Genomic DNA, 25,779 nt, shown 5'->3' with positions numbered 1-25,779 from the left:
CGTGGGCGCGTGCAGCCCCTAGGTCTGGAGCGGCCCCAACAGCATAGGCTTGGCTTTGCCTTCCCTCAGGTGGGATACCTGGAGGTCCCCGCCTACCTCAGTCAGTTGTCCAATCCCACCTGGGGGAAGCGTTGCCAAGGAGACCAGGCCAGGTAGGGGAGGGATTACCTGCCCACACAATAGAGGGAGGATCTTACCTAGGAATCCTCACTTGGCTCAGGCCCAATGCCTGAGCCAAGGTCTACCCACATTTGAAATTTAATAAAGTTGTGGCCAATTTAATCCCATAGCACGTTGTCTTGAGTTGTTATTCCACATGACGGGGGGACCGTGCAGGATCTGGGGACTCCGCCTGCCCACGCAAATTGACTTCCTTCCTTTGTTCTAAGACCTCAGAAAATTTACTCTTACTGTATTGTTGTGTCTAATTAGATTACTTCCACCTTGGTACTTTTTATTTTTTTACACCCTTTTTCTTTAACCCTGTAAAGCATCATTCATTACATACCAATATACTAACGGGTTTGCAGCATTCTTAATCCAAGTTGTTCATAAGCTAAGCTGTTCTTAAACCAAGGTACCACTGTACAAAGAAACATAGGCAGCTGCCTTTGTTCTGAGTCAGGTCATTGAACCTCAGCATTGTTTAAACTGACTGGCAGCATCTCTCCAAGGTTTCAGGTAAGGAGATGTTGCCAGTCCCAGCTGGAGATATCAGAGTTAGAACCAGGGTTGTAGTGCCTGCAAAGTCATATCTCTGCACTCAAGCCCTGGCCCTTCTCTTAACTTTAATTCAACTGGGGCCGGTAAGACTGAACTTAACAGAACTAGCTTTTCAAGCTAGCCTGCTAGAAAAAAAATATATCAAGCCTAAATCTTCACATGGATAATCAGCATGTTAATTAAGACTTTTATTGTGCATGGAGGTCTGTCAGGCAGTTCTGGGGCCAAGTCTGAAGAAGTCGTCTTAGGGCACTGAGCGCTTTGCCAAAAAAAAGTGTGGGGGGGAGCAAACAAAACAAAACAAAAAACCTACCATGACCAAGAGTGTCATGACCACTTAGAAAATTTTCTTCAAGGATGAGAATTCTTCTGCTGGCAGCATGCTATCAGGAACATCTGGCCCAGTGCTATGTCACAGTTTCTTCTGTTTATTTTACAAACAGCCAGCCACTGCAACATTTTCGGGTTGTAGTAAATCTGAGATAGGAGAATAAGGAGCACAGAAGAAAACATCATCAAGTAGTAAAGTATAAATTAAGACGGGGGGGGGGGGTCAGAATGCTGTGCATTGAAAAAGAGAGTATTTTATTTGCTACTGCAGCTGCAGATGTTCACATCTGAACCAGCTTGCCTCTGGCCTACATTGTCCACTTCCCTTCACGATTCTGGATAAAACAAAACCAGTCTGTCCTCAGAGGATACAGCCACAGCTCACAGAGGGTAGAAAGAAGAAGAAGAAGAAGAAGAAGAAGAAGAAGAAGAAGAAGAAGAAGAAGAAGAAGAAGAAGAAGAAGAAGAAGAGTAGTAGTAGTAGTAGTAGTTTGGATTTGATATCCCGCCTTTCACTCCCCTTCAGGAGTCTCAAAGCGGCTAACATTCTCCTTTCCCTTCCTCCCCCACAACAAACACTCTGTGAGGTGAGTGAGGCTGAGAGACTTCAAAGAAGTGTGACTGGCCCAAGGTCACCCAGCAGCTGCATGTGGAGGAGCGGAGACGCGAACCCGGTTCCCCAGATTACGAGACTACCGCTCTTAACCACTACACCACACTGGATAGGATAAAAGGGGTATCTTTAATTAGTGGGAGATGGTTGGGGAAAAGATGGGGTCAAGGTGAGTACAGACATTTCGGTTTGAGGGGTGCAAGGGTCAGCTAGCAATTGTGTGTCAAAGTAGATTAATTACAAGAAAGAATATCTAGAAATGCAATGGCTTAGAACAGTGGAGTCCTTCCATTTATGCAAGGCACTTCCAGGGGCAATGGGAATGACTCCTGATTTTTCAGGTCCCCCACTGCAGCCCATCCAATGCCACTCTGATAGGTTCTCCAACCTCAGGAGTGGCTTTTCAGAGGGTAGTAGTGAGAAGGACGAGCTGTTGAAGTCCTATACCATGAAGGCAACTCCACCTATGGGTTCTAAGCTAACGCATTTCAAGCAATACATAGAACCTGACCAGTGGTATGCATGAAAATAGGAGCTGACATGAAGATATATCACTCAGAACAATGCAAATAGCTGAATCAGCAGCCCACTGGCTTCATCAGATGCAAGACAGACAGAGCTAGATCTATCAGTGTGGAAGAAACTGAATCCTGAAACAACAGTGTTTATTGCAATTGCCACTCCTGATATGTGGATTGAAATACAATGCCACAATCGATCACGTGCATTTTGGGTGCAAAGAACTTTGCAGTCCTTCTGTCATAACAAAACCTGCAAGTTAGGTCTTTGCTATGCACATTTCCAACGTAAGTTAAATACCATGGTTTGCTCAAGGCCATACAGCAAAGCTGGAATTTAAATCTGGATCTCTTTAGTCCAACATGATCACCTACATGCCTCATTTCCCAGCGTTCTAGTCACCTTGGTGTTTCAGTAGCATCAAGTTGGTATGTGTCTGTCTTCAGTACATCTAATAAAAGAGTTCCTGTTGATTAGGCTTTGAATGTCAAGTTTCCTTTGGAAGAAGTTGTGAAATTTAAGCAAGGGATAAACAAATGCAATTTTGCCCCCAGTTACTATAGGCCATTTAACTTTATGGTTTATCAAAAATCTGTTATTTAATGGGATGATTGGGTCTGTGTGTGGTTTCTACCTTCGGCTTTAGCCAATTTTCATAGTTTCTAAAAATTTACTGTAAGAGGTTATGGCTTGACAATGGGAGACCACTAAGGCTGCCAGCCTTGCCAAACTATGCTGAATTATAGTGGTTTTGTAGTATTGGGCTGTAAGCCACAGGGAACCAAGAGGGCTATAGCGAGAGAAAATGCTTTTCTAGGCAGACCTTGTTCTTCTTCAAATACAGGATTCTAACTAGAGCTTATTACTACAGTTCATAATGGAAGATACTAGTATTTATTTGTACGAGTACCAAATCCGAGAAATGTGGAAAAGACAAGGTATGGGAGGCTTGCAATACAAGGTTGCTGTGTGGGCTGCTCCTGTTCAGCTTGCAAGCCAGCCAGTTAACCTTTCCAGGATGCTCCAATCCATAATTCTCCTTTAACAGACAGTCAGTATTCCATGAACTATGAGCATGCATTATTTGCCCATTTGGGGAGGAGAGTCTCTTCTAAAGATTTTCTGTACTTCTGCAAACCTTGGGGTTCTCCTGAGCTTGCTGATCTGCTTGCATAGCATAGCACCATGTTGGCTGGATAAAGATTGGCACTTGCAAATGTGTTTGCTATTAGTATATAATACGGGTTTGTATAGGCTCTGCATGTACCCCAAACTACAAGAAATGAGGTAACTTGGGGAAGGTTCTCACATTTCTGAGTTGGATGTTACCTTTAACAAGGTGAGATCAACTCCTGGGTTGTTCTGTGGCCCAACCATGTTTTTTTCCCCCCAGAGAAACAAAAGCAAGGGGACTAGGGAAATGTTCAGAGCACGAGAGGGGAGGGAGACCAAAGTTTTATGGCAAAGTTTTCAGCCAGATTATTAGCCACTTTCAGTATAACTAATACTGAAAATGAGATGAGAGAGCCAGCGTGGTGTAGTGGTTAAGAGCAGTGGACTCGTAATCTGGTGAACTGGGTTCACTTCCCTGCTCCTCCACATGCAGCTGCTGGGTGACCTTGGGCTAGTCACACTTCTCTGAAGCCTCTCAGCCCCACTCACCTCACAGAGTGTTTGTTGTGGGGGAGGAAGGGAAAGGAGAATGTTAGCCGCTTTGAGACTCCTTTGGGTAGTGATAAAGCGGGATATCAAATCCAAACTCTTCTAATACAAATGCAGAATATATTAACAACAGTAACAATAATAAATAATACAATTTAAATAATGGTGATGATGATGTTCAGTAGTAATGAAATGCTGAGTGTTGCTTGGAAAATATACACAAAAGTGGTGAACAGAATGCCCTTCTTGGAGGGAATGGTTGGCAAGAACCCCCAAGGGGACCACTCCTTTTAAGAGGTGAGGATGCTTTGCCATGTCTCATTGTGGGTCCCACTTATAATATTTAAAGTTGGGTTTCCCAAACTTCGGTCTCCAGCTGTTGGACTACAACTCCCATCATCCCTAGCTAGCAGGACCAGCGGTCAGGGATGATGGGAATTGTAGTCCCAAAATGGCTGGAGACCCAATTTTGGGATACCCTGATCTAAAGCATAAGAAAAAAGGGTGCTGTGGCCACCAGGGGGCTCACGAATTTTCTAATAATTTTTGGCACGGCTTACGTCACACATTCCCCATATCGTAACACAGGCAAACAAGGCTACATCTATACCTGTAGAAGTCAAAGAGCAAAGCAAAAGTACACGGCAACACACACACATATAGAGATGGAGAAAGATACATTCTTTGGAAAAGGAGTATGGGGCTCCTATAAGCCCCTATAAGCTACACAGGAAGTCCACAAAAGTAGTCCTGATGCTGAACTATTCTTAAGATATAATGGGAGGAATTCAGCGCCAAGCTCTTCTGATCACTCCATCTGTGCAAGCGTTCCTGCTTTCTGGGTGGAACAAACCCCTCCTCCTCCATCCATGTGCTCCTCTGGATGTTCTTCTGACCTTCCAGAGAGGATGTCAGGAAGGTACATGGGCATGTGGTAGAAGGAGAGGAGGCAAATTTCTGTGCTAGCAAGAGCCTTTGCGCTAACTAACACTAGCACGTCAGATTGGTTGAATTCAGGCCACCATCTTTTTTATTGATTATTCTTATTCCCATTAAGGGACGTGGGTGGCGCTGTGGGTAAAACCTCAGCGCCTAGGACTTGTCGATTGCATGGTCGGTGGTTCGAATCCCCGCGGCGGGGTGCGCTCTCGTTGCTCGGTCCCAGCGCCTGCCAACCTAGCAGTTCGAAAGCACCCCCGGGTGCAAGTAGATAAATAGGGACCGCTTACTAGCGGGAAGGTAAACGGCGTTTCTGTGTGCGGCTCTGGCTCGCCAGAGCAGCTTCGTCACGCTGGCTACGTGACCCGGAAGTGTCTGCGGACAGCGCTGGCTCCCGGCCTCTAGAGTGAGATGAGCGCACAACCCTAGAGTCTGTCAAGACTGGCCCATACGGGCAGGGGTACCTTTACCTTTACCTTTTATTCCCATTAACACCTACATACCATTCATCTTTTTCAAGTTCTGGGCATGTTCCTAGGTGAGTCCCGTGACCCGTGCCTCACTCTCCTCCCCCCCCCCCCAGCACATGCTTTTCTGAAGAGCGCAAGAGATCACGGCACTCAAAATGGCTGCCGCGATCTTGTGTGAGAAAAAAATGGGATGTCCCTTTTTTCCGGGGCACTTGGGGAAGTATGTACCTGTAGATTGAGGAGTATAAAAGATATCAAGTTTGACTGAATTGCTCCAGCAACAGTGTGTTCCTAGGTGCTGTTCAGAAGTCACATACAGCACTGTCATCATTCAGTAGGTTTTAGGCCCCCTCCTTCTGAACAGCAAGGCACTGAGTTCTCACCTACACTGAGAGCACATTGTTGGTAACAAACACATAACAAGAGCCATGCTGGATCAGGCCAATGACCCTTCTAGTTCAGCATTTTGTTTCCACGGCAGCCAACCAGATGCCCTTTGGAAGCCGGCAAGCAGGACATGATGAGCACAATAATTTAATTTCCCAATTGTTGACTCAGATAACATCTCCAAGGAAGTCAGGGGATTTAAAAAAAGAGACACGGGATCCAAGAGAGAAGTGTAGGAGGAGACTGAATGTGAGCAGGCATAAGAGACTCAGTGACTGGACACGGAGGCTAAGGATGTATCCTATTCTCTGCAGTAACCAAACAGATGCCTCTGGGAAAACCACAAGCAAACATGAGCACCTCTTCCTTGTTTTTCTGCAGCACCTGGGACCTGGAAGCCTGCTCTTTCTAAACTTGAAGGACTCGGTTAGATAACATAAAAAATAGTCACTGGTAGATGTGCCCTCCATAATTCCCATTTAAAGCCCACTAAGGTTGCATAAAAGGTAAAGGGACCCCTGACCATTAGGTCCAGTCTTGGCCGACTCTGGGGTTGCAGCGCTCGTCTCACTTTATTGGCCGAGGGAGCCGGCGTACAGCTTCCGGGTCATGCAGCCAGCATGACTAAGCCGCTTCTGGCAAACCAGGGCAGCGCACGGAAGTGCCGTTTTTGAACTGCTAGGTTGGCAGGAGCAGGGACCAGGCAACGGGAGCTCACCCCGTCATGGGGATTCAAACCGCCGACCTTCTGATTGGCAAGTCCTAGGTTCTGTGGTTTAACCCACAGCGCCACCCACGTCCCAAGGTTGCATACTTTATCCTAAATTTAAAGAATGTTTAAAGCACATGACATGAATCCAATGAAACATGGCCTCCACCCCAAAAATATTTGGGGTGCAAAAGGCCTTGTCCCGCTGGAGCTGGTGCCCCTGCTCCAAAGCTAAGCATTTAGGAGCACTAAAAATACAAGGTGCTTCAGCTTCAAGTGAATGGTGTGCAAGTTCTGTTATGCACAATGGAACGTCACAGAAAACACCATTTAAGTCACTCTGAATTAAGATTTCGTAACACCCCAAATCATTTGCAGAGAAAATTGTAGATCAAGCCGAAAGGCAGCACATGGAGACCTGCATTGATTGTTGCAAAGCAGCCCTAATTATTATTAGTCTAATTCCCATTATGAGGCTGCATAGGCAGCGGCTCCTAGGGGCTGAGGCAGTCTCCCCCTCCCCCATTTTTTTTTTGTTTTTTTTAGAGGGCTGGGCCCCCTCCATGTTCAGAGGGTGTTTGGTTCCACCCCCTGCCTCCTCGCAATGTCAGGATGTCACATTGGGCCCCCTCAATCAACTTGAGAACATGGCGCCTCTGTGAGGCTGGTTCCTACATTTCACTCTCTATATCGTATGAGTTATAAAATCCAAAGACCGCATTTCCAACAGTTTTAAGGAATCTGTTCAACTGATGAAAGTTGCATTCCTGGCGTAAGTCAGAAAGAGAAATACGATTTATCTGTGAGAAGCAGACAAGGGACTTCTTGGCCTCTCTTCTACTGAGTCATCTTTCTCTCCCCCCCCCCCGCCTTTCATACTAACAGTGGTTTCTAGGAAATGTGTAGACCTTCAAACATGAGTCAATAAATTGCTTATCAAATCTCACACAAGATCCTTTCAGACCACGATAAGATAAAAAGTGGATAATCTTGCCAAAACCCAATGCTGCCTCTGTGGAAATGTGTAAACTGGCTACAGAACAAGTCAAGGTGTAGAGTCCTTGCTGAATGCATGCCCTTTCCCTCAGCCTAGCTCATTGGGGAAGGACTGTAGTGCAATGGAGTAAAAATGTATGACGCATTCATCTCCTGTTAAATGTGTCGTGGGGTGGCCAAGTCGGGACAATGCAGGTGGAGAATTGACCAAGGACCAAGAGGAGAGCTCCAGCAGGATGTGGTGGCCTCTGATGGGAGTGGGGGAATCGGCTAGTGAGGATCCTGGATGGGGGCTGCCTCAAGAGCTATTCAACAGTGGAACAGGCTCCCTCAGAAGGTGGTGGACTCTCCCTCATTGGAGGTTGGAGATTCCTTTGTAGCAAGGAGTTGGACTAGAAGACCCTCAGAATCCCTTTCAACTCTACAACTTATCATTCAACCTGCTCTCTTGTCTCATCCGTCCCTGGGTGTTCCATCACCTTCTCTGTCCCTGCCTCCCTCTCCAAGCATGGCGGAGCCTCTCACTGATAAACGCACTCCTGCACCAATCGGACCCGGGGAGTAGCCCTGCCTGCTCAGAGGGAGAAGAAGGAGCAGACTGGGGGGGAGGAGGTGTCAGAAGCTGTAGAGGCAACAGGGTTTAGTGGGCAGAAGGCAGTCCAGAATCAGGCAGAAGTGGTGGCTGGAGAGGAGTGGGGTTAAGAGGCAGAGATCAAGCAGGCAGCTGAAGAAGCCAGGGAGTCTCCCCCTCCTGCTGCACCCAACTGCCCTCCAAACCTGGTCTCTCAGAACACAAAGAGGACTGAAAAGGGTGGAGCAAAGAGAGACAAGAAGGAGGAGCCTCAGGTTGCTGGGGAAGGACTGGGGGGGGGGCTTAGAGAATGGTGGGAAGGCGGAGCCATTCATTCCTCACAACTGCCTCATTGGGGCAAGACCTACTGGGAAGAGTTGTTGAGATCACTAGGCGTGAGCTATTTGGTTTACGTGAATAAAGAGTTAACATCACTGACATCTTGTGAGTTATTACTGGCTTGCTCCTGACACCCGCCTTGACAGCAGCACCTCCAGCAAAATCGTAGCCAGAGTTTTTTGCCATCATCTACCTAGGAGAGAAATTTGATTCAGTTTGCATTTTAAGCAGAATCTATCAAATTCACAACACTTCAGAATTTACACTTACCCAAATTTTATGATTTGGTAAACAAAGCACCCCTTTTCCCAAGCAGCCCTTCAACACTCTATTACTATTTTTTTTTTTTTTTTTACAAACAGAATAAACAAAATCCCACAAGGCAGCCACTAAAAGAAATGGAAGTGCTCTTTGCTATAGTCAGAGAGGATAGGAAATCACATTAGCCTGTAAGGTAGGGCAGATTGCAATGTGATTTCATGTGATTTAATAAAAGTTAGAAAGCCTCCAATCAAGCATTCTATGACAGATCAGTCTGCAAACTTGTGATTTCAGAGTTAATGTTAGCAGGAGCTTGTTTTGATGGTGGGCTCAAGTGTATGGAGATACATCCAGCTTCTCATTTCGTACAGCTGAAAGGTAAACGACAGCTGATCTCTGGCTGTGTGTGAAGCCGGCTGAAACGTGACCATTCATACATTTCATTTCCCATTGCAGCTTCAGTTTCTTTGACTTCTTAAACTGTTTTTCCTCCTCCCCCTGCCCTTTGCTAATGTACATTCTTCTAAGGGGGGGGGGGAGAGAACATGCTCCAGTGCTCCAGTTTCAGAATGCAAAGGTATGATGTTATTTGTCACCATGCCCAAAAAAGTCCTTACTCAGTAACTTTGCCAGAAGAGGGAGAGGGAGAGAGAGAGAAGGCAAATGTTCCCCCAGCTGTTTCCTGTCTACAGTGTCTGTGTAATGTAGATAAATGTGAGGATTTTCTCTAAATCCCTCTTCTGTTTGCTAAATCTCACTGTCACTGCTAAAATCAGTGCAGATAGAGCCTGCGCAATGGAATAAAAGTCCTCAATATTGAAATGTGACATTGCTCTCAACATCTCACCTCTCTCTGGATTTCTTTTCTTCCCTTTTTTTCCCTCCCCCACCTCATTATTACTGCTAACCAATTCATTTCCAGAGTTTGCACTTAAGAAGCAATGGAAAAAATCAACAGTCTTTCAACACAATTATTTAAGTGCTGCTTTTGTGATTTCTTGAAGGTAAATCTTTCTTCCTATTTGATTTTTCTTTTTAAAGAAAATATGATTATATTGTGTGTAATCTGATTCTGCTTAGAAGAGTGTTATATGCACTTTTTTCAGTGTCATTATTTCTGTACTGGGAATTTTATTTCTAAACTGCTGAACAGACAGTTTTAGCAGAGCTGAAGAATGACTGCATGTGATGGTTGTTCTGAACACAGCTAGGTAACTGAGGAGGTAAAGCTATTGCAGGTACTTAGGAATTCAGCTTGTGTTGGGGAAACTTTTTTTGCAAAATTCTGGCTAGGTTGTCATATCTGAAATTTCTACTAACATCATTTTCTGTAGCTAGTGCTGCTAGCATGGAGCAAGAAATTTTAAAGTTTCTCTGCAGGTGCAAATGCTGACATTGTGATAGTCATTTGACAGCAGGTAGCTGGTTCACTTCTGTAAGACTGCTATATGCACAGAATTAACATTGAACGTACAGCTGTTTTCTGACAGTGTTGTACATTTACTTCTTTTTAATGCTTTCCTGTTAAGTCAACATTAAGTTTGTTTTTCCTTTTCTAAAACAGAAACCATGTACAGCTTTTGCTGGCTATGCAGATTGATGATAAGATTAAGTTATTCTGCATTAAGGAAAGTAGAGATATCTTCATGTCAAGCTTTATTTTGCACTCTGCAAAGAGGCTTTTGTCAGACAAAGTTGGAGATGGAATTTTTATACCATATTACTAGTCATTGCTCCTTAAGAACATAAAAAGCTTTTAAGGTTAATTTTGGCTTCAGTAGATGCACTGACCTCTGTTTCTCTCAGCTGGCCTTCACTCAAGTTTCCATTCTCAGCAAGATTATATCCTTCAAGAACAATTTTTTTTGTTTTGTTTTTCCATTTGTAGCAGGATTTTGTACAGCTGACACAGTCTCTAAAGCAGTAGGTGCCAATTTAGTTTTGTTTTTTTTAATTATCTAAGTAGGATTTATCCATTTCATTTTAAGATGGGGGAATTTTGTAACAGTAGAAGCAAACAGAATGCAATGCAAATCTTGCTGAATTCAGTAGCCATTGGAGAGTCAGAGTTACAACTCCATAACTATGTGCATCCTTTGCTCAGTTTACTGAAGAGTTGGAATTAAACTACTGAGGTTGTGTGTGTGTGTATATATATATATATATCCAATATACTACAGATTCCAAATTGCTGTCATTTAGCCATGGTCTACTGAAATCAACTGAGCTATCCCAATTTATAAGTGAAGACAGCTTCTGCCAGTTTGGTGTGCATGACCTAAACATGCTAACTGAGAACCACCACATCTGACTAAGCTCTAAGGGGCTTACTCCCTAGTGAGTCTAAGAAGGACTGCAGTTTTAGTCCAGAAGTTCTAAGAAGGGTAAAAGGCATCTTCAGAAAGAGATAAGCAATATATTGTATGGGTGCTTTCCCCAACATTCTGGATTCTGCTAGACCCTTTCATATGAGCTAGAAGCATGGGGGTCTACCCCCAACTTTCCTTTACATTCTGCTGTCTGCACTGATTTTGCTAATCCCTTTCCATGGGAACTAGAGGCTGTGTGACTTGTGATTGTCGGTTGGGAAAACCATCCATATAGACCTCTCGTTTAAATCTTCCACTGCATTACTTTGATTGCATCCATTGTGTTAGGTTATTTCTATATCACAAGATGTGTCTAGTAACAGACTGATGATTTGTGGTGCTGTCTTTGAAAGTAGAGCAGTTTGCGTGTGTATTTACTTAGCATAGACTGATACTTGGTTCTTGGGGCAGCCAGACAAGTTCAGAAACATACAAATGAATGCATTTTAATCTGTGGCATCCCTGCTGCCACCGCTGTGTCTCTGAGAAATGTTTTCAGTCAATTGGAAGCGTCATCCATTTAGACGAATCAGCGCTCACCCAAATTTCGCTGGAACATTCATATGTGCTGCTTGATTTAAAGCTTGTTGAATGGGAGGAGTTGCGGAAGGGCAAGGAAGGTGTAAAAGCCATGGAGCAAGCCATCTGTTGGCTTCCTTAAGTGCCACTGTTTTGGACCGCTGCTCTCCAAATGTAGTAGACACTGGATCTTCTCCTGAAAGAGAGATTCGTGAAAATCCCAGCTGTAAACACAATTGGTCATTCATTATAGGGGTGTTTAGCCTGCCTTGCACTGTCCTGAGTCAGACTCAGAGTCCAAATGTAATCAGATGCTTCGATAAAACTCCACCCACATGGCAGTGCGTGTTTTTAAAGGCCTCTGTTTCCCATTCAATTTGGACATACAATAAATTGGACACACCCCGACCTATTGAAAAGACCAGCGGCCAAATTGTTAGATCATTGTAAGTATTTTCTTATGAATCCCACCATCCCCATCTAAATGAAAAAGAACAGGAAAGGTACAGAAGAGAGCATTATTTCTGTCAGATTCCTGAATAATCTTTTAAGGGAGAATTTTATGTTTTTCAGAGCTAGGTCCATAGGTCCATTTGGCCTAGGAGCATATGAATCCATCCCTTTCCTCCAAGTCATTGATTGTTTTATAATTTGTCAGGGTGGGGGAGTGTTGAAACTCTTGGCAATTGCATTGTGTCATATTCTTGGCTTGCACTAAAGAAGGGGGGGGGGAGAGAGAGACATGGAGACCCTATATCTTGTCCCAGAACTGATATTTCACTTACAACGTAACTCTCCTGAAAAGTCTTTTAAAAATGTAACATTGCTGAATGAGGCTTATGTTTGAGGCAAGGCCAAATGTGAATTAAGAACACCCTGCTAAACACACAGTGTTCTTAGACAGATACACAATGCCATTCCGTTGAGACCATGATGGAAGAGCTCTTTGAACTGTATCCTTGGAAGCAAGAGCATGAAGTCAGCAGGTGATTTACCTCTGCACGCAACAGCTTTTAAGATATCATTGAACAGAGGAAGTGATATTATTAAAACATAACCTCTTCAGAGCTTTAAGAATGAAATACAGAGGGGCTTTACTGTCATGTTCATGCATTCAGGGTTTTTCTTATGTTTTGCCAATTTATTTTTTAACATTACAAAGTTGAGGGAGGACTCATGTTGCAAATGCGAAGAAGGGGTATTTTCCAATCACTCCTTGGTGTATCTCATTTTGGCCTTTGGGTTGGATGTTTTCATTGTATCAATGTCATTATGATGAATGAAACTGATGGTTCCAGCTTCTATACTAACTGTTTTAATACAAACTAACAATTAACCCACCAGTCATAGGTGGGCATAGAGTGTTGGCTTGCAAAGAGCAAGGACCTGTGCAGGGGCAATGGATCCTCACTCGCTCTGTATTAACCATGAGCTCCCTAAATGGTAGGACCAGTCCAGGTGTTGCCAAGGGTAGATTCTGCCCTTATGCTAGCAGTGTCTGTTGGCCATGCTTGGTGGGGCTGACAAACACCTGGAGGACCACAGGTTCTCCAGTCATGCCTTACAGAATAAGGTTGCCATGTACTTTTCCAATGAGAGTGAATGGCAGCCATATGGGGCAAACTGAAAGAAGACACTACTGAGACCAAACCTGCTTTACAACCATGGTGAACCCAGCCATTGAGAATATCCTCTTTTCCTATTTGCATAGGCTCTTCTGGATCTAGGGTTTTGGTCATGTTGGGGTATGATACAGTCCTGGGGGGGGGAGTTGAGAAATGTCTTATATATGAAGGATTACTCAATATAACAAAGGATCATGATGTTAATGTGACCAAAACAGAGCTGAGAAACAAGATGGAGGTATCAGTGTGAGTGGGTTGGGGGTGGAGAATCACAGAATTGGTGACTTGGAAGGGATCCTGAGAATCATCTAGTCCAGCCCCCTGCAATGCAGGAATATCAACTAGATCATACATGACAGGTGGCCATCCAACTTCTGCTTTAAAACTTCCAAGGAAGGAATGACAACCACCTCTCATGGGAGTCTGTTCCACTGTCAAACAGCTCTTACTGTCAGAAAGTTCTTCCTGAAGTTTAGTTGCAATATCCTTTCTTGCAACTTAAATCCATTGGTTTGAGTCCTAGCTTGCAGACCAGGAGAAAACAAGCTTGCCCCATCCTTGATGTGACAGCCCATTAGATATTTGAAGATGATTATCATATCTCCTCTCCATTCTCAGTAGCCAGAAAATGTTGAGCATCTGTTGCAGGGAGCTGGAGAAAACCAAGGAGATTCAGAATGGAGTGTCCTGGAAGAAGTAATTAGCAGCTCACTAGAACCGGTCCCAGCTGTATTTCAGAATTCCTATCTAGCAGGTGTTTAGGTATTCCCAATTGCTTCTTAATCTAACAAAACATAAGAAGTGCTTTTGTGCTTTGATGGTGCTTGTGTTTGCCATTTCCGCCTGGTCCTTCAAACGTTCTGGGGAAGAATGTGACTAAATTGTCACTGATGTCCAGGAGAGATCAGTTCACTGCAGCTGCTTTGTGCTGCTCCAGTAACACAAAGCAGCTGCTAATCCTAATTTAAACAGCATTTATACAAGGGTTTAGAGCTGCTTTGGTAGCTGGACCACACCCAATCCATTTGGCCTTGCCCTTTGCAGTTGAACCATACTATATCTGTTGATTTAAACCCTCTGCAAACTGACAACTGTAACACTGCCTGGGTTTACCTATTAGCTGCCAGGATCAATAAGATACTCAGGGTAGGGCTCCTGTGCTTTTAACTGTTATGCAAAAGAGAGCATTTTGGGGGAGGCAGGGGCAATTCTGTGAGTTACGGTGGTTAGAGAAGCTTTGTCTTCTGTTGAATCTGGCAACTCTCTTTTCCCTACACTTTCAGGAACGGTCTTCATAACAAAGGGACTGGAAAGCCTTTAGAGGCTTTGGACTCTGGACGTTTTCCGTGTTTTTCTACCCCTCCCCACCCTACAACTTCCCTCAGAGGATTGATTTGCATGACCTTTGACTGCATGGGATGTGGCTTGGCTTGATCCCTGCCCTGGTTGTCTCACACATGGTGGGAGAATGTCCATTTCCAATCAAGGGAGGCTTGAGTCCAGGCCTCTGTCTGGAAGCCCTGGGCTCTCTGTGCCTTTCCCCCACCAATCCCAGATATGTGTGGGCAAAATGCAGTTGTTCAGGGAAGTACGGAATGCACTCAACACATGTTCAGTGGTGCCCTGTTAATGACTTCACATGTTCCCGGGATGAGCCCTATATTTGAAAGTAGCTTCTGTGACTGAAACCGCAAACAAGGTTTGGCTCAAGTTAAACCCCAGTGGGTGCAGAATTAGGTTTTCTGATTCTGTACAAGCCACACAACTGGACAATGCTGAAAAACTGACCAGGCAGGCAGGAAGACTCATTGCCCCAAACATTACTTATCCTAGGACCTTAGAAGATATTTCCTTATTGTGAAGGAAAGCAAGGGTTTTTGTATAACTTAACGTTGTCACATTTACGCTGCATTCGTATTGCAGTTTATTCCATTTTCATGACTTTTCCCTGTTAATGTCCACATTACATTTGAGCTTTCGCATGCTGTAAAGATCACTTCCAGGACTATAGTGGAATATAGTGCAAGTTTAGCACTCATTTCCATACTAGTTATAAACAGATTATTATTTTTCTGGAAGCAAATAATAAGGAAAAGAGTATTGAACTTGGACTATATTACACTATAGTCCCAGAAGTGGCTTTTACATTGTGTGAAATCTGAACTTTGATGAGGAACTAAACACTTAGGGAAAAGTCATGAAAATGGAATGAACCGCCATGTGAATGCAGCCATAGTCTCCGTTTCAATATAATGTGAGCTATCTTGGATGCAAGTCTAACAAGTCTGAATCAACATCTGGGGACCCAAGGTTAGAGAAGACTGGTGTAAACAATACTAAGCTAGATGCTCCAATGGTCTGACTGTGTAAGGCAGTTTCCTATGTTCCTATATTCTATGTTCCTATAACCTGCCTCTGGGCTTCCCAGAGACATCTGATTGGCCAATAAGGAAATGTGGTGATGGACTGAATGCAATAAATCCTCAGCCATTCCCAGCTATTAGTCAGAAATGGGCCACTGAAGGAACGATTAGGCCTGGAAGCCTATGTCCTTCTCCCACCTTCGTTACACCTTTGGCCTGCCAGCATCTGCATTCTCATACAATATATTTTAAGGGTTCACCCAGAACATAAAACATGACTGCACAGAACATAATTGCAAGCATGTTATGCAGGTGTTCTCACCCCGGAAACCAGCAATGTCTCTTTCCATTGCTCCTGTGGTGGTGGTGGTGCCCTGAAAGCTGAACCAGCTTCTTGCTGTGGTATAAGATGAAAAGAAAATGCATCTCTTTAATCAGACCAGCATCTTGATATTCCCTCTGCGTGGATCCTGAGTCTTATTCTTAGCCCCATCAATTAACGCGATGGGAAGTAAGGAAGGATTTTAATCTACTGGAGCTTGTAGCCCCTGCTGTGTGCTATCTTGTCTATGGAACCAGGCTTGTGTATCCAACAACACAGAAATTGGTCCAGGACACCAAGTGCGTAGTGGGTTCTCACTATCAGCCACAGTAGACTGGGGGTTCCAACTATCCGGTAGCTGTTGCATTGGGGAAAGAATCACCCCAGCAAAAATTGCCTACCAAGCAGAAATTATTGGACATGTACTCTGTGATTATGGGAACAACATATGCGCTTGGTAAAAATGCACCCTACACATAGAAAGAAATTCCTCTACTATCAGGTCAGCAGGGACCTTTTTCAGCCAAAGGGCCACATTTCCTCCTAGGCAACCTTCTAGGGGACCTTCTAAGGATACATTCTACCCAGGCAAAAGCATTCAGATCATGGAGCAGGATGGCTATGGGATGTGGCCTTGGGGCACTCCTGAGGGCCGGATAGAGATGCCTTGAGGGCCACGTTCAACCCCCAGGTCAGAGGTTCTCCACCAGTGCTCTAGTCTACCAAAACTCTGGGCCCTTGAAATTCCCCAGATGTTATCATCTGAGGCCAAATGCTTCTGAATTCACTTTTAATGTCACTTCAGAAGAAATCTAGTGATGTTCCAGACTGTGTGAGACCCGTTGATGAATTTATTTTATGGATTTGTTGCGTTTATATCCCACTTTTTCTCCAAGGTGGCGTACATGGTTGTCCCTCTCCTCATGTAATCCCCACCACAACCCTGTGATGTAGATCAGGCTGAGTTTCAGTGACTGGGCCAAGGTCACCCTGTAAGCTTCATGGTCAAGTGGGGATTTGAACCCTGGTCTCCCAGGTCCTGGTCTGACACTCTAACTGCTGCACCACACTGGCTCTCTAATGCTAATGCTCTTATCAAATCTCTAAGTTTTCCCTTTGCCAAATTTGCTTTAAAGTTCACTTTTGTCAAAAGCACCAGGGGTCCTCCTAACACATGGTACATGGCAACCAACTCTCACAGTAAATAGGAGCTGGGAGAGGAACAGTGTGGACCTGGTGGGTGAGGCAGAATGGGAAATTTCCCAAAACAGGCCAAACAGGCCATGCTTCAGGATTTTACTGGGAAACTCTGATGCAGTCTCTATCTCTCTCTTTTACTTCTTTGGCAGGTGAAGATGCACACTGTGTCCTACATTCATCTCTTCTACTTTGGCCTGTGTTTGCTTACATTAACCAGCTCCTCTGCTGCTGCTGCCCCGGAGACACTTTGTGGTGCTGAGCTGGTTGATGCTCTTCAATTTGTCTGCGGAGAAAGAGGATTTTATTTCAGTAAGTTTGAACATTTGCTACCATTTCCCTCATACAATCAGTTCTAATCCCCTCTCCCTTCGTTTTTCATGGGGATACAGTTATTTGAGGCTTGCGTATGCATAGCTCTAGCAAACCACGCACAAAATGTGGCTTACTCTACTGAACCCCAGAGCTCTTCAAAATCCAAAGGTCAAGCAAAGCACAATATTTGGTCTAAGTTCAGCATCTTCCCTCTGCCCTCCACTCCCAGCAACAGGGCTGGATTTAGGTTTGATGAGCTACTGAAGGTAATGGGGCCCTTTATATGTCCAGCTGTCCTTCGTCAACAACAAATTGTTGCTTTTTTGTGTTGAATATATGCTATATGGTAATTTATGGACCTAAAGCCATTTGCACATAACAAAATATGTATTTTATCAAAGTAATTGTTGAACTGAAATACAATTAATACGGTGTTTTTCTTTACATTTTTTGGGGGGGGGGCAAGAGAGTGGGGCCCTAAGCTATAGCTTGTTTAGCTTATACGTAAATCGGGCACTGCCCAGCAACCTTCAACACAATTATTTCCCTCATCCTCCTGTTGTATTTGCTAGGATTCCCACCCCCACCCCACCCCCACCTCCGGTAGAACATGTTGCATCTGGCAACTCTTGAGAAGTGCAGTACAGCACTTTTAAGCAAGTGACAAAGAGGGTTCCACACTGCATTGCCAAACTCGCTTTACTACAGCATCTGGTCTGAGCGGTTGTATGAATTGACGTTTATTGAAGTGGGAAGTGTGGGAGAGAGGAAATGACTACATAAAACAACTGCTAGGGGATGAGTGTTTTGCATTGATCAGTCCTTGCTATTGCCTTGGCTTCAATAAGTTTGGGTAGCAGGGATAGGAAGATATCTGCATTGGCCTCTAGAAAGCTAGGTGATCATGTGACTGCATGGATAAAGGCCATTGCTTGGCCGGAGAAGAGCACTAGAGTAGCTAAGTGGCTTCTCCTCTCTGATCCTTAAGGTGAATTCAGCTAATATCTATAAGAGTTTCGGTCTTTGATTAAAAGGATTTGCCCTTGGTTATCAATAGTGGATCAGTTGCAGAGTAGTGATATTTAGCAGCTAGGAAGCTACGACATATGTCAGGGTACAGTGTAAATGCAGCACACACAAGGCTTCCATTCCAGAGGCAGTGTGTATATGCAAAGTCATATATAGCCTGTGTCCCCACTGCTTTCCTCGATTTCTTTGTTCATTTGTTCTCTGTTGCTCCAGAGGGCTGGGCTTGAACCCATCGGTGGAAATGGCAAGGAAACTGATTTGGATTAAACATTAGAAGAGACTTCCTAGTGATAAGGGTTATTTGACAGTGGAACAGTGGACTGCCTTGGGAGGTGAAGGGCTCTGCTTTGCTGGAAATATTTAAGCTGAGGCTGGACAAGCATTGTAGTTGCATCCTGCATTGCGGATATGGCATTGAGCAGGGAGTTGGACAAGGGTCACATCCATGCCGTGCATTTAAAGCACTCTTATACTCTTTAACAGTCATGAAGAATCCTGAGAATTGTAGCTTTTAAGGGTGCTGGGACTTATAGCTCTGTGATGTTGATACACTTCACAAACTGCACTTTTCAGTTTTCTTTGAAGGGTGCCATGACTGTTAAAGTGGTATAAGAGTGCTTTAGATGTACGGTGTGGGTTGTGACAAGATTGTCACACACACACACACACACACACACACACACACAAGCCACTGCATTAGAAATAAAAAAGCATTACTCTTTGTGGGGAGGTTAAAACTGAAGCCCAAACAATGGATATTTTACTCTCAGGGAGAATACCCAAGTAGAAAACTCTTGTCTAACTTTAGGGGGTTCTTTATAATGTTTGGCCTCACTTCTGAGGTCTGTCTCAGTTGCCACCACAGGAATCAATGTGATAACTGAAAAGGTAGAAGGTGTGTTCCTGATGCCGAGTTAAAACAATTTCACATCACTGGTATGCTAAGTATGAGTAAGTCAAAACTAAGTGTTGAACTACTGGCTCAAAATGAGTAATGTGACAAGGTTTGAAATCTTAGCTATGGGATAATAGACAAAAACGTTACTTGATTTGTGCTCCTGGGGTGCTGAAATCTTTCTGTAAATGTACCCAAATAGAGAAAGAGAGAGCAATGGCAGCCTCATTCCTATGTGTGATGTACAGTGGTATCTCTGGTTACAATAAAAACATTCCTTCCAGTAGCACCTTAAAGACCAACTAAGTTAGTTCTTGGTATGAGCTTTCGTGTGCATGCACACTTCTTCAGATACACTTCAGTGTGCATGCACACGAAAGCTCATACCAAGAACTAACTTAGTTGGTCTTTAAGGTGCTACTGGAAGGAATGTTGTTATTTTGACTATGGCAGACCAACACGGCTACCTATCTGTAACTGGATCTCTGGTTACAAACGCTTTTGGTTACAAACGCTTTGGGTTACGAACTCCACTAACCAGGTTGCGAACTTTGCCCCAGGATGAGAATGAAAATCGCGTGCTGGAGGTGTGCGTGCAGCAGGAGACCCCATTAGCGAAAGCGGGCCTCAGGATAAGACCGGTTTCAGATTAAGAATGGACCTCTGGAACAAATTAAGTTCATAACCAGAGGTAGCACTGTACAGTTACAACTCCCCTTGTGTACTCTTTTGAAGTGTATATTAGATGAAAAATAAAAGCACTGGAGATTGCTATGCTATTATAACGCAGACATACATCCCCACACCACCTGTTTTGAAACTCCACACATTTTGGGGATTAAAATATTAACAATTTATTTCATTATTAATCACCTGAGTGCCACATTCATCCTAGCCCAACCCTCCGGGGCCACATGCAAATTTGATAGACCTGCCTATAAATGCAAACTCAATCAAATTTCTCTCCCTCCCTTGATGGGAGTTGCATTCCAGGAACATTGGGAAGGGCACAGATTTCCCTGCACCAAGCCACTGACATATGAATGAAACCTATACGTATTCTATCTCTATAGACGGCCATGATATTCAATCTTTTTACCAGTGTTCAAGCATTAAGCGCCTGGGAACTTTGAGTCATTGCAATGGACATAATAGTTTCTGGACTGAATGTCCGGGAGACTGAAGTTCTCTGTTTCTTCACAGAGCAAGTCTAGCTGCATGGGCTGTGGGCAATGCCAGTGCAAGCTTCTACCCACCATTCCACCAATGGGCCTTAACCCTGACACAGAGGGGCGAGATGTCAGTTCATTCTACATGCTGATTTTGTTCTTTAGCTTCTCTGCCAACAATGCCAACAAGTGTACTCATTAATTAGTGCTTATTTTGTTGGTAGGGGTTTGGGTTTTGGGGGGAGGGGAGAGGTTGTGACGTAGACATAGGTCCATTGTCCACTAGACGGAATCCTGCAGTTGGGGTGTATCACCTTATGGCTGCCAGCTATAAAATTAATGTTCCGTGTAAGGTCGGGTCCAGTAGTTACTGCTTGGGTGGAAGTTCTCCAAGGAAAACAAGCTGCTCAGGAAATGCTTATTCAGTTGACCTTACTTTGCCATCTGAGTCAGTCCATGCTCAGGGTTAGAGAAAGGCCATCATTTGGCTGACAAAGAGACATCCTAGCCACTGGAGAGAGAAAAATCCAGTACTGTGGTTTTTCAAGTGTACAAGTAAGGCTACCTTTAGGAAAGCTGAATTTTATCTTTTCCCTCTGCGTGCCTGACATTGCAAATGGGATATGGTACTCTTTCTTCTGGTTCCTTTATCGTACCCTTTTCCTCCCCATTTCCTGACCCACGCCACTTATAGAAACATTCATGGAAATATCACTGATCTGCACTCCCCCCCCCCCCCGCAGTCCCGTATCATAAAATTCAGCTCCCAAATATAATTTTTTTGCTAGGGTAGGCAGAGATCCTGAAAATGATTGTATCTGGTGTCAAAACGAAGAGAGACGGAATTCTACCTACTAATTAAGCACACTGGACAATCTGCTCCCATTCTACTGATAAAGCTGGTCTTGGCAGGAACCACATTCTGATAACACTGAGAATATGAGATGGCACTAAGCCCTTGAGGATGTGAGGGTTTCAGCACACGTTTCTTTCTTTTGTTAATATATAGCTTCTAAATCATTACCCACCCAGAGGTCTTGGGATAAGGTGGGCTAGAAATAAAAATGGATCTTCTCTTAGAGGGCTCTTGCAATCAGATCTCAGGTGGCACTGCAGCAAATTTTATGGTGCTCCGTATTTTTTTAATGGAAAAAAGAAAAGAACCCCACTTACCACTATTTCACGATATTTTCCACTCACATCCATTGCTCCCCTGAACTGCTGCTGCTTTTGAGCCATTTCTTTTCTTCTACTTGAAAGGACTGTGTTTCAAAGAGCAGGGGAATTCTCCCTGGCCAGAGTTCTAGATTGCATTTTGAGTCTACATGAGTAAGGATGGCTCCCTGGTGCAGGAGTTCAGTTCCCAATGTGTGTGGAGTGACAAGTACTGCAACAATGGCACCAGTGCCCATCAGTTCCTCCTTCTTACCCCATTGGAATTTCATGAAAAGATTCAGGGATTCCTGAACAGGACTTCAGTTTAGCCCTATTAAATTTGTGATGAGCTGATTCACATCAAAAGATTGTTTTGAAATGAAACTATTGCCATTCATTGATGTGCATACACACCTGAGTTTCAACCCCTATGGGATTGCAGTGGGATGAAGGACAGTTTAACAATGAGGTAAATGAAAGTAATTAAAACAATGGAAGAATTAAGTTTCCTTTTTTTAAAAAAAAAGCAGCATTAATGTATGGAGTTGTTTTTTGTATAATCATCATCATCATCATCATCATTTTTTAAAAACCCACAGGCATTCCCCTCCCCACCCATTTTTAGTGCCCCCTGACAAGGATTGCTGAAAATGGGGGTCACTTTTTCAGTGATGTAAAAATGTTGATAAAACTCGGTCTCACATATTAACTATATTTTCATTTAAGCACTTTGCAAAGTTTAAAGCTACAATAGAAAATATGGCCTAACAATTAAGGTATGGCTTAGATTTAAGAGAGCCAGTGTGGTGTAGTGGTTAAGAGCGGTAGTCTTGTAATCTGGGGAACCGGGTTTGCGTCTCCGCTCCTCCACATGCAGCTGCTGGGTGACCTTGGGCTAGTCACACTTCTCTGAAGTCTCTCAGCCTCACTCACCTCACAGAGTGCTTGTTGTGGGGGAGGAAGGGAAAGGAGAATGTTAGCCGCTTTGAGACTCCTTCGGGTAGTGATAAAGCGGGATATCAAATCCAAACTCTTCTTCTTCTTAATACCTGTCAGGTTTTGCCACTGATTTGTACAGAGACGTTGGACTGGTTCAGATAGGGTTTATGAGAATTCGCATACCCTCCCCCTGGGTTTGCTTGCTCCCCCTCCTCCTGCTGCTTCCTCCTGTGGTATGACCTTAAGGAAGACTTCAAAAGCTTTCCTTTCTGTTTTAGATTAATCATAAATTATCGTAGTGACTGAATCCTGGCAAACGGTGGTAAATCTTAACTATAGTGAGTTGAAATAAGCCAAACCATAGTTTATTGTTTCAACTAACCATAGTTAATATAAGCAACAGTTAAGGTGTCAGATGCCACACTATACAGCAATTAATCTAATAAAACCACTTCTGATGCCATTCTTATGAGAAAGGAGGGAAAGGAGGGAATGGCATTTGAGCACAAGGCTCATTGATGTATCTTCTCCTTGCGCCAATCATACAGTACATTCTGTGCTACCTGTAACCTATACAGTGACAATAATGTTACCTAAGTCATGATGAATCATAACTTCCATGAGAATTCTGACACATGAAAGGTTGCGGATGTGTTGTGGAAAGCCTTGCTTCTGCTATGAAAGGTGGAAAGGCTGTAAAAAAGAGGGGGAGATGTAATTTTGTGCAATATTCTTATTCTTATTTACATTTGTATACCACCCTTCATCCATAGAGCTCAGGCCAGTTCACAACATAAAAATACAATATAAAAACACAAAATGCATAATAAAAACAAAAACAAACTAATAACCCCCCCAAATCTATTTAAAAGGGCATCAGGTGTTAACCAGCCAAAGGCCTAGTTGAAGAACATTTTTGCCTGGCGCCTAAAGGTGTATAACAAAGGTTCCAGCTGAACTTTCCTGGGGACAGCATTCCACAAACAGGGAGCCACTGCATGAAAGGCCTGTTCTTGTGTTGCCACCCTCTGATTCTGTCATGGAGGAGGCACACCAAGAACCACCTCACATTTTGATTGCAGGGTCCAGGTAGGTTCATATGAAGTTGCATTGAATTATATTTTCTCAGTTTCATTGTTATATCTATTGCACTCTGTCTGCTAAGGGACAGTTTAAAATATTAAGCAGCATATAAATATATTAAATAAAAAACAAACCAATTGCTTTGCTGTAACCATGGATGGGGTTAAACCACAGAGCCCAGGACTTGCCGATCAGAATGTTGGCAATTCGAATTCCCGTGACGGGGTGAGCTCCCGTTGCTTGGTCCCTGCTCCTGCCAACCTAGCATTTCGAAAACACGTCAAAGTGCAAGTAGATAAGTAGGTACCACTCCAGCAGGAAGGTAAACAGCGTTTCCGTGTGCTGCTCTGGTTCACCAGAAGCGGCTTAGTCATGCTGGCCACATGACCTGGAAGCTGTACACCAGCTCCCTCAGCCAATAAAGCGAGATGAGCGCCGCAACCCCAGAGTCGGGCATGACTGGACCTAATGGTCAGGGGTCCCTTTACCTTTACCTTTAACCATGGATGAGGAGCCTGGGGCTCTCTAGTTATTGTTGTATTCCAGCTACCATCAACCCTGTCCATTGGCCATTCTGGATGGTGACAGTTAGCGTCCCACAACATCTAGAGGCCAACGGAATTCCAATCTCTGGTGTAAACACCTTTTTAAAAATCTGAGAAATTCACCTGCTCCCCCAAACCTCCTGAACATTCTCCCCCTTAATGGGGAGTGAAGCAGAGGCGTAGGAAGGGGGGCGCAGTGGGTGCGGTTCACCCAGGGTGTCACGACTGAGGGGGGGTGACAAAATGGCAAATGAGTGAGCGGCACACCTTGCGCTGGGCGGCAGCCATTCTTCTGACCTGGCGGCCAAGAGCAGCCCTCCTCAATCATGGTGAGGTGCACCCAGCAGCTCCATTGCTGAGTCATGTCTGACCTGGCTGAGGAGAGTGAGCAGCAGCTTCCCTGTCCCTCTCCTACTCTGAACTGTGGCGTGTAGGAGGGCACCCTCTGTACCCCGCGCCCCTCAGGAGCACACCCGCCCTGGGCAGCGCGGGCATATGCTCCACCACTGGGGTGAAGGCCCCATTAAAGAGGAAGAAAGATCATCTCAACACTAGATACTTAGCAGTAAAGATTCACAACACCCCAGCAGGAGACTGAACTGTGGACCCTAGGAATCTTGGTGGAGCTGACACCTTTGATTACTTCACCGCATGTTTAGATCCTGAAGGGATGGCTGTTGCTGGACTGCAAATTCTATCTTTTTGTCCACTGGTCATGCTGGCTAGGGCTGATTGGCTACCTGTGGTGTAGGCAATATAATGCTAGATATAATGGTCAGGCCAGATCTAAGACAGCTTCCTATGTCCCCGTATTATTCTCATACTAGAGACTATGGCTAAGACAGTAGCAGCTTGTTTAAGGCCACCTGGTAAGACGCAAGACTTCAAGCAGAGACTACTTATTCTATGGTTCAGCCTCTTAGCCTCTATGGCACTGAAAGACTTGATTTATATGTAAACCTACACAACTAAAGAGAAAGGAATATTACTTACACACACACACACACACACACACACACACACACAGAGAGAGAGAGAGAGAGTGTTGAGAAAATTATCCAAAGATACAACAGGCAGGGTGAATCAAAGAAAGATGTAAAATGCAGAAGGAAAACTTGGCCATGAGCAGCTAGGTGATAAAGGACAAGTCATATTTCACTGAGTAAAGCAATCTCAAACTGGTTGCCAAGTAGCATCAGACGTTTCCAAGTTGTCTCTCTCTTCTCTCTTTGAACAGCATTCCATTTTGCTGCTAAAACAAGCTGCTTGGTCGCCCAAATTCCATGGCATGGTGAAACTGTGGCTTTCCAAGCTCACAATAAGATGCCTGACAACCAGTACAAAGCTTTGTATCTGAGCCTGTTGGCCCCTGGGGCCCAAACAGCTGGAAAATTACCTGAAATCTTATGTCTTTTTCAGAAGGAACCACAGGTATTCAAGACAGGATTTTGACGTTTGTGCTTTTTATTATTTCCTCTCTTATAATCATGCTACAGATCTATAACTGATGCACTAGATTTGACCCAGCAGGGTGCGTGGCTAGCAAGCATGCAAATAATTAACAAGTCAGGGTTAAAAAAAAGGAATTAAATATAAAGCTGGTATATAAAATGGATCCTGGGATCCAAAGTAGGATAAGAGGGAATGCTCAACTAATCTGTTCAGAATAGCAAGCTGTCTCTTGCTCTCCTCAAATTTAACTCTGAAATATTCACTGAATTTAACTCAGAAATTA

General features: G+C 44.1%; 1 protein-coding gene and 1 long non-coding RNA gene across 5 annotated transcripts in view; one reads left to right on the top strand and one right to left on the bottom strand.

Annotated features, from left to right (window-relative positions):
* Positions 1–556: 556 nt before the first annotated feature.
* Positions 557–24,780, bottom strand: LOC310687245. Its single transcript, XR_014516325.1, has 4 exons — positions 24,678–24,780; positions 23,010–23,109; positions 17,126–17,200; positions 557–1,200 (listed from the first exon to the last, which is right to left on the bottom strand). It is a non-coding gene; the product is annotated as an uncharacterized lncRNA (long non-coding RNA).
* IGF1 (insulin like growth factor 1) overlaps positions 9,009–25,779 on the top strand; it is a 64,604-nt gene continuing 47,833 nt past the window's right edge. For 3 of the 4 annotated variants that reach the window (XM_083462112.1, XM_083462111.1, XM_083462114.1), the window contains exons 1-2: positions 9,151–9,523; positions 17,067–17,226. In XM_083462112.1, coding sequence (XP_083318238.1) covers positions 9,461–9,523; positions 17,067–17,226 — 223 coding nt within the window. In that variant the 5' untranslated portion in view covers positions 9,151–9,460. Of the gene's footprint in view, positions 9,097–9,150; positions 9,524–17,066; positions 17,227–25,779 lie in introns of those variants that run through there. The other variant, XM_083462113.1, reaches the window with a different exon arrangement.

The sequence above is a fragment of the Podarcis liolepis genome (genome assembly GCF_965112155.1).
Source record: "Podarcis liolepis genome assembly, chromosome: 10".
Taxonomy (NCBI): Eukaryota; Metazoa; Chordata; class Lepidosauria; order Squamata; family Lacertidae; genus Podarcis; species Podarcis liolepis.
Note: the sequence above shows the minus strand (reverse complement) of the source record. Positions and strands in the feature narration are given on the sequence as shown.